At 41.5% G+C, this 9358-nt stretch overlaps 1 protein-coding gene across 1 annotated transcript; it reads left to right on the forward strand.

Annotated features, from left to right (window-relative positions):
• The first annotated feature begins 508 nt into the window (after positions 1–508).
• aipl1 (aryl hydrocarbon receptor interacting protein-like 1) lies at positions 509–7429 on the forward strand. Its single transcript, XM_086215795.1, has 6 exons — positions 509–733; positions 2445–2624; positions 4429–4617; positions 4819–4995; positions 5705–5846; positions 6008–7429. Exons 1-6 carry the CDS (start codon positions 629–631, stop codon positions 6205–6207), a joined length of 993 nt encoding a protein of 330 aa, XP_086071921.1. The 5' UTR covers positions 509–628; the 3' UTR covers positions 6208–7429.
• Positions 7430–9358: the final 1929 nt, after the last annotated feature.

Here is a 9358-nt window from a genome sequence, read left to right on the forward strand (position 1 = left end):
GGACTGCCCAGATGGGTGACAGATGTTTAATAGACAAGGTCAAAGAGTCCAAGCAGTAATTGTCTGCTCCGCCATTTCTCAGTATTCGCTGCATTGTTCAGATCACCACATCCACATAAATCCAGGAAATTTCCTCTGGAATGAAAACCATGCCCCTCTCTCACATACCTATTTGTGTTTCTTTATTTCTCTAATACTCACACACACACACACACACACACACACACACACACACACACACACACACTGGTCATGTGATGTATTCAACAGATATTGATTCATCACCCACACATAACAGATGTGTACACCTATGAAAACACCAAAAAACCTTCTCCTGGCTTGTTGCTTTCCAGGTTTCTCATCCCTTCTGGATGTTTCTGTGGACCGACATCTAAAGAAAGTGCTGATGAGGACGGATACACAAAGCACCACATAGACAATGAATCATGAAGAGAAAAGATTCTAATCTCATTATCCCTATCCAAACTAATCCTCGAGGAACAACAGCTCTGAGACGTCTGTGCACTTTACACATGTTGAGCTCCACACATCACACACGTGGACTTACATGTAGAATATTTATGCGTGGAAATAGAAGGTGATCAACAGACATATACAAAAATAAAAGATGGCAGATATGCAGGATACAATGCTGCTGGGCTCAGAGGGCATCAAAAAGACCATTCTGCATGGAGGGACAGGGGGAATCCCAAGATTCATCACTGGGGCAAAGGTACTGTGGTCTTTATTTACACTCTACACACACTAAAGTACTGATATATGACTGTAAAAATGATATATTGATAAGAGTAATTTAGATTTTTTTATCAAACATATATTTCTTCCAAATATACATGAGAGAAACATTTTATCTCAAAACACAACACAGCTGAAAAGTCTAAGTCTCATCTATCTGATTATTCATGTATAGTACATGCTAAAAGCTATCAAATTAAGCATTATACAGACATATTTACATTTATCTTATGTACTACAACTACTACTAAAGCTACTATTATGGTCCATTGTTGGGCTCATTAAAGAGCATGGATGAAAATATATCCCACAAAAGTAGATTCATTACTTCAAATCAAATTTACAATATTGATATATACTCTTGGAAGTCATGCACAGCAACACCAGACCAAGCAGAGGCAAGGCAGAAGATGGTGGAAAAGAGCAGAGCAATCAATTCTGGTTTACAAGCCTGTCTGTGGCTGGTACTTAAATGTGGCAGATGTGCTCTTATTTTCTAATTAAGAATCAATTCTGTGTTTGCACATTAAACTGGGCCTGTATCACTTTGAGGATGCGCTCTGGAGAGAAAGGAGCAATAAGTAAGACAGCTTGACCACAGTCTGTGAAAGGCTTGTTGTCCAATATGGATGACTTCATTACCTGAGATTTATAGTTTTCATTTGCCGGGTTTGTGCCAATTTTACGCCACCTAAACTCACCAGGATGAGTGAGGTGAAGAACGTTCATGTTGTCCCAATTCCCACTGGTCGCCACGAGAGGATAATAGAGCGAATATATCACTCAATTGCCATTTAATGCACGCAATATTTCAGAGGTGAATCAATACACTTTGACCCAACTGCATCACTTCCGACAAAATGTGTCAAACACAAAGAACAGTGTTACACAACATGTGTCGGATCATTTTTCACGAGGGAATAGATAGACTTATAGGACCTATGACAGAATTTGAATAGCTTCATATTTCTCTGGTGTTATATGAGAGTGGCCCTGCCATTTCTATATTTGTACAAGCTGTTGAGGCTTATCATCTATGCGGTTACACTTTCCTTCCTATATCAAATGTGGGATTCTTCTCCTCTCCTGAGTTTCTATAGACATTTCTAAACCAATCCAAGGCTCAAAAGCTCAATCTGGACCCGTATTACTTGAGAGCGGAGCTACTTTGAAATATGGGTGATTTTTTTTTTTTTTTTTGAAAAGAGCAGTTTTGTGCACCACACTTAGTTCAATGGTTTCACTTTCCTTGGATGTTACACAACCGTGCAACCTTGGCAGGTCTGCGTTGCCCTGTTGAATAACTGAGAGAAGCTTGTGATGTAACATTTTTTCTGAGACTGATGTTCAGTTGTGTTTCGCTGGTCCCTGTTGCAACAAAACCTCATTGTCAGTTGTCCTGTTGCATTTTGATTTCATGGCATGTTAGATCACCATCAACAGACACCAATTGTTTGACCTTCTTAACAGTAATATCACCTCGGCTGGCCTGTGTTACTTGGGCATCTCCCAAAAAAAGGAAGAAAAAAAAAAACAGCTTCTCCACACTTTTCAGTTGACATACACCTCTGGATTTCCAATCACGAACATTTTCACACACATTTTTGGTTTTTGTTTTGTTTTAACAAACATACTTTAAGTGTCTTCTCTACATGGCCGTCATCCCCTGTGTTTATTTTTTCCACTAGGTGACATTTCACTTCCGCACTCAGTTGTGTGATGATGAACGCACAGTGATAGATGACAGCAAAGCCATCGGGACCCCCATGGAGATAGTGGTTGGCAACATGTTTAAACTGGACATCTGGGAGACGCTGCTGTCCTCCATGAGGATCGGTGAGGTGGCCGAGTTCTGGTGCGACACCATTGTGAGTGTCAGCTGGTTTGTGCTTTCAAGTGTTTGTGTATTTGTTTTTCAAGCACGGTGAATTACAGACTTTAGACAGTATGATGTCACACTGTAGATTCGGAGGGTATCGCCCCCGCTTTCAACACGATGAGGCAAGTTTTACATTCCTGTGATATTAATTCATAGGCCACATATAAAGCAGAAGCAGTTCTTGCACAATCATGGTTATGAAATTGACATTTAACCCAATAATAGGCTTGTCTTGTAAAATCCTACACAAACACCCTTCAAAAGAGTTTAAGTAGGCTTTATGATGTGCAAACATTTGCTCACGAAGACACACTCTTGATGTAAATTGCACTGATGTATTATCAACTTCTGATTTGCCTCCACAGTTTAATTGCACTCTAAATTCCCTTCATATTTTATTTGGGAGATAATGTGTCTTTAAACTGTGACGTCGTGTGGTTATGAAAGCTTTTGTCAGCAGATGTCAACATGTACAATGTGTGAATTCTTCATGTTGGGAAGACCTAAATCTGTTAACACAACCACATTCTGTGGCTTCAGCTTCTTTTCAGAGGCAAAAGGCAAATATAAACCCCAGGAGGAAGACCCAGTTTAAGTTTAATCTAGGTTGAGTGTTATGGTGAAACTACTATAACAACTACTTGGGGCACTGGCCCCTCCCTCTTTTACTAGGGGCCCATTCTTTTGAGTCTTTAAAAAAAAAAAAAAAAAAACCTGCAAATTCAAACAGTTAGATAATACAGCATATATGAATGTATCTGTCATTAGACTTTGGCCACTTCTTTTACAAAAATACAAAATAAGCAAAAAATTAAGGAACAATAAATTTTAAAAATAAAGTCTCGTGTACTTTCATTTTTTTGTTTTCATTTCAGCTTCACATAAATCTAAAATTGATCCCACGTCTCTTGATTTTAGTGAGGGATCTTCTATCCCTATTGCTTCATTCATCTTGGCCTTGCTAGTATGGGTCCCCGTACACTACCACAGTCTGTTTTCCTAGTAATCATTTTATTACAACTTCAACTTTGCGGTGCTTCTCTTTCTTTTCTCTTCTTTTTTTTTCCGCTGTGAGTGTTTACACAGTTACAGTCAGGGTCAGTCTCAAGAATGTCCTCAGAAGTGATGGAAGTCATGTGTCATGTGTGTGTGTGTTGTGTTGTGGGGGGGGGGGGCAGAGACAGATGGGTCGAGGCAATACTGTCATTAATCTGCTGCAGCCTCACTTTTGCCTAATCGGCTCGGATTCCTGCTGAATCAGCACCAGTGACTCCCCTCTACTCTGATTAGATGTGATGGGGCTTAGAGCATTTATTCACTCCTCTGAGCAACATGGCAGCAGCACACACTCCACTGGACGTTTTGTGCAGCGCCAGTATGCACAACCATCCAGTGGAGCGTAAACTTGTCAATAATGCCATCTAAAAAAAAAAAACAGAGAATACTTTATGAAATACCAAATAGAGAGGGAAAAGACGCAGCTGACATCCTTCGATGAGCCCAAAAGTCTTCTCACAGAGACAGCAGTTTGCTGTACGTCACGTCTGAGGCGTGTTTTGAGTGTCACAGTGACACCTTCTGTAGTAAAGGTGCAAATCACAATTAAAAGAAAGACACAGTAAATCTGCTACTGAAAAACACAACAGCTCATTAGGTTAAAAAAGGAAGAAATCTGATTACAGAACACAGAAACATGCACATCTTTGACAGCTCTCTTTTGTCCGTTTACTGTCATGATCAAGTGATTTTGTAATAATTTAACTCCCTGATGACTGGTTGTCCCTCTTCTTCAGCACACTGGCGTTTATCCACTTGTTTCCAAGAGCATGAGACGCATTGCGGAGGGGAAAGACCCTGTTGACTGGCACATCCGTACATGCGGCATGGCCAACATGTTTGCCTACCACAGCCTCGGCTACGATGACCTGGATGAGCTGATGAAGGAACCAAAGCCACTCTACTTTGTCTTGGAACTACTCAAGGTGATAAAAAGAAACTTCAGCGATGAAAAGAACAAAAAAATGAGGAATAAATCTGTGGGCAATTTACATTTAATATAATGGTTACAAGTAATTGTACACCACAACTGAGGGAAACTGAATCATACTGTGTGTGTGTGTGTGTGTGTGTGTGTGTGTGTGTGTGTGTGTGTGTGTGTGTGTGTGTGTGTGTGTGTGTGACAGGTACTCCAGCCCAGTGAGTACAACAGGGAGTCTTGGGCTTTGAATGATGAGGAGAGGCTGAAGGTGGTGCCGGTGCTGCATGGTCAGGGGAACAAGCTCTACAAGCAGGGCCACTACGAAGAGGCCACAAACAAATACAAGGAGGCCATCATCTGCATTAAGAATGTTCAGAGTAAGGTGAGTGAGGGCAGCTTCACATCTGGATCAACTACACATGACCACAAGCTCCAGTTTATTCGATTAGCATCAATACAAGCGTACCATACAGTACAAACGGTGTTCATGTGTACTCAGGTACGGTATGTATAGTTATGAAAGAAACTGTGCAAAAACATGTGACATGGTCTGTTTCTCACCTTACGGATGAGCAGTCAGAGTGGCAGTCAGGGAGTAGAGTCCCAAAGGCATTCCTCTGTGACTGTTGCACTTCTGGAACCTCTGTATCTGTGCAGCAAAAGTTCATTTGATCCTCCAAGTTTTGCCATGGATTTTAAAGCAGGAAGGCAGGCGAGATGGTCGTTGGTGGAATCTTTAAAATAATTATTAAAAAAACAGCCAAAATAAAATGTTCTCTGATGTCTACTTGCTTTAAGACTAGTTGCCACTCTTTCTCACACTGGATCACAATGTAAACAAATGTTGGCTAATTAATGACGCAACGGCTACTTCTTCTTCACCAAATGTGTCAGGCTATGTACAGACACAAATGCTATTGGAAACAGAACGATTTTACTGATATGACAGCAATTATGCTCGGGCACCAGATGAAACAATGCTACCAAATGTGAAACAAAAGTAAGACAAACAATTGGCTTGAAATTATGTATTTGTTTTTTTCTTTTTTTGTCTATAAAGCAAAATGTGCTGATGAGTATTTCCCTATCAGGAGAAAGCATGGGAGGCTCCATGGCTAAAGCTGGAGAAGATGGCCAACACCTTGACTCTCAACTACTGCCAGTGTCTTTTGCGCATGGAGGAATACTATGAGGTCATCGAGCACACCAGTGACATCATCAATCAGCATCCAGGTGGGTTTAGACCAGTGGCTCAAACACACACTGACATGTGAGGAAGAGTAGGGTTTCTTTGACCTGCTGATGCATCTTCACATTCCAGCCAGTGGGTTAAGTGCTATGGATGTCTCTCACAGAAATTACACCCATGATGTATGTGTGTATTCTTCCTCCAGGTGTAGTAAAGGCCTTCTTCCTGCGTGGGAAGGCCCACGTAGAGGTGTGGAATGAGGCTGAGGCTCGGCAGGACTTCAGCAGGGTGCTGGATCTGGACCCTGGCATGAAAAAGGCTGTCAAAAAGGAGGTGGCTGTGCTCAACATGCGTATGGAAGAGAAGAACCAGGAGGACAGGAGCAAGTATAAGGGCATGTTTTGAAAAGGCTGCTGCAAGAAAGGCTGTGGTTAGTTGTTGGTTGTTGCTTTGTTTTACCTTTAGAGTGACTGTCTGTGAGCATCTCAACAAGCATCAGTCTGTGTTCTCTCAAAGTATCACTTTGTTCATAGGGAGGCAGTAGTCACTGTAGCCAAAGAGTGCTGCCAGCCTATATTCACAGAACACGGAGTTACTATTTGTAGCAAACTGTCTAGATCTCAAATTGCACCCTTAACCAACACAACCGGCTCCCTGCTTAGACTCTTGGGGTGTGAAACACCATAAAATGTTTCTGGTTAAGTCAGGAAGATACAAACGCTTCCTTTTCCACCTTGTGTCCACATATGGATGTCTGGAGCCTGTAAGTCTGAGTAATACACTGGTCCAGTCCATTGAATTCCTATGGAAACCTCCATGTTTTGCGTGTGTGGGTCAAGAGTTTTCCCTGGGTCTGTTGAACTTCATCCATGGATGTCAGATAGACTGTAGACAGCATGCTGGCAAAACATGCTAATTAGCTACAAGAGAGCTAAATAACAAGCTGATGCAACCTCAGTAACCATCTATGAAGTGCTCTAAGTACTTATTCTAGATGTCAAGGGGTTGAAATAAGACAAAGTTTCCTTCTCATCCTGGCTTAACCAGCAGATGTTTCAATTGCCTTGATGACTCTGTAGATTACATGACTCAACACAACAACACCAGACTTCCCTTTGTGGGATGAGGCTTCAGGCCTCCAATTTCTTTCCCTCCATAATTAAGTTTGTTCCACCCTTCTAATTTCATTGTGAACTATTGGTCTGAGTGACAGTTTGTCTAGATTGAATGTAAAACAGATTATTAAAATTGCATCTGCACCTGATTATACTTGCATTAAATGATTTGAACAAGAATCATTGTTTTTATTTGCTTTATATATTTTAGCTTTTTTTTTCATTTGCGCTTTGTAAAATAATTAAGTAGATTGTCAATCACTCACTGGTTGTAAATTATGGGAGTGGTTTTGCCGGTCCAGAATTTATATTGAATTACAGTGTTTGCTTAATCTTGTCATCTAACCATGCCCTCTCTTCTCCCACAAGGGGGAGCTCTAGCCACAATTATTCCTCTCTTTGTTCCACCCCGGGCTCAGCATGAATCCAGGAGTCCTGCAGGAGAAATTATCCTGGAGCAGCATCCACAACTTCATGAGGCATATGGGAGCTCATAAAAAGAAAACAACACAGCTTGTCTCCTCTCTTTCTTTCCTTTGTGACTCTTTAAGGTGCTTACTGACAACTGCTCCGCAGTGGTGAGGGGCCAAGCCTTATAGGAAGGAGGCAGATGGAAGAAAGGTTTAATGAGAAAGCCGATGTATGACTAATACCTTTGGTTTTCAGGAAATGTCGGTGGACCAAGAAATGCTCTTCAGACCACATTTGAATGCACTTTTGTTAACACCATGGGGATGAATATGAGATCAATAGTATTACATCACAGTGAAAGCTCAGTTTCATTCAGGGAATCCCCACTCATCACTGTCTGCAGGTCACAGTGCAGAAGGGAGCAGTCACTCAGGGAAATGAGGCTGACGCTAATGCACCAGTATAATGATGAGGAAAATCAATAAGAGCGGATCAAAGAAAAACCCCAGCGAGGATTAAACATTCAAGCTACTTCCCAGCCCATTACAAGCACCTTTACTAATGCAGCTCCTGTTGTTCAGTCCTGCCTGATCTAAGACAAGTAAACAAGACTTAATATACTGCATCACTCGTTACACTCGCTGTGCAATTTATCTAAACGGCCTTCTCTTGTCAACAACAAAACATCCGAAGAGCACAGAGTTTGACTAAGTGTTGATTTGTAATATCAGGCGCTGCTGTTTGACAGACATGAAAAGAAACACTGGACCACTGCACATTCTGCATAGCAGCACAATCCTCCATAAACCACTGGTGCTGATGCTGAGAGGAGGAGAGGAAAGGGGAGGGGGTGATGTGGAGGGGCTCTGTGCCAGACTGCCCTGTTCCAACAAGAGCAGCATCAAGTAAGCTAGAGAATCCAAACTCAATGCAAAAATTAAGGGTGTCTAGCCTTCAAAATAAAAGCATGATAGCATATGATTTAATGAGGAGGGATGGTTGGCACCTCCCTCAGAGATGAGAGGTTAAGTCGCTCATGAGAGAATCAGAGTAGAGCTGCTTCTTTGGATAGAAAGAAGCCAGTTCAGGTGGTTTGGACGTGGAGTAAGGATGCATCCTGATCCCTCCCCAGGGAGGAGTTTCAGGTGGGTCCAGCTGGGAGGAGGCCAGAGAGTGGAACTGCTATCTCCAAAACCTGACATTGGATAAGCAGTTGACGATGGATGAATGGATGAGAAAAAAATAAATCAATTACTCATATTGAGTGGTGCAGGAATGAGTCCTAAAACCCGGAAGTAAGTCATACTGATGAATCTGGTTTCGTCCTCGAAAAGTCAATAGGATTTTTTTTTATCCGGTTTTCAGTTAAAGGCCTGAAATAAGGCTTGTGGTTCACAGGAGCTGAAGACATTTTAGCATTTTGATCAACAGCATAAAATAGATCAGTACTGTAAATACCAGACTTGGGATTTTTTTTTAAGCCTTTTATAACCCCTAAGCAGTTTCTTTTAGGAATTGTGTCATCTGGGAGTTGTCTTCTTAATCTTTCATTTTCTACTTTCAAATACAATCAAATACAAATTTCAAATACAAATTAAAACAATGTGGTGTGCCACTGGGTACTATGACGCTCCCTCATACGTTGATGGACTGGATACAGAACCTCAAAGTTAGTTGTGGTGTCCACTCTGAAAACTGTCTTTTGGATGCAGCCGCATGTGGCAATGCTAACTTTGTGTTTGGCTTACAAAAGTGTGCTCTCCCTGTGGCACTCTTTCACAAATAATTCTCTAGTTTCCACTTAGGACTATTAATCAGAGAAAATAATCAGTGATTTAAGTTTCACCAGTAGTGACCGGCCTTTACACTTGAATACAAATTATTAAGGCTGTTTTAAACACGTGAGGCAGTTGTGCATTGTGCTGTTGAACAATTAGGGTTTTATTTTGTGTTTCCACCGGAAGTGGCGCACGATACGGCGTGTAACTTAACACTGGTCCCAAGTTGAGTATCGTCGCTGTGGTGCAGCA

This window comes from Aulostomus chinensis, chromosome 10, assembly GCF_037954235.1.
Source record: "Aulostomus chinensis isolate RoL2024-O1b breed Wild chromosome 10, RoL_Achi_v1.0, whole genome shotgun sequence".
NCBI classification, from domain to species: Eukaryota; Metazoa; Chordata; class Actinopteri; order Syngnathiformes; family Aulostomidae; genus Aulostomus; species Aulostomus chinensis.

Excerpts from the sequence above, each read along its gene's own strand:
- aipl1 (XM_086215795.1), top strand. The coding sequence starts at position 629 with ATGGCAGATATGCAGGATACAATGCTGCTGGGCTCAGAGGGCATCAAA. Across the intron at positions 4,618-4,818 it reads TTGTCTTGGAACTACTCAAG|GTACTCCAGCCCAGTGAGTA; the intron begins GTGATAAAAAGA and ends TGTGTGTGACAG. Across the intron at positions 4,996-5,704 it reads TTAAGAATGTTCAGAGTAAG|GAGAAAGCATGGGAGGCTCC; the intron begins GTGAGTGAGGGC and ends TTTCCCTATCAG.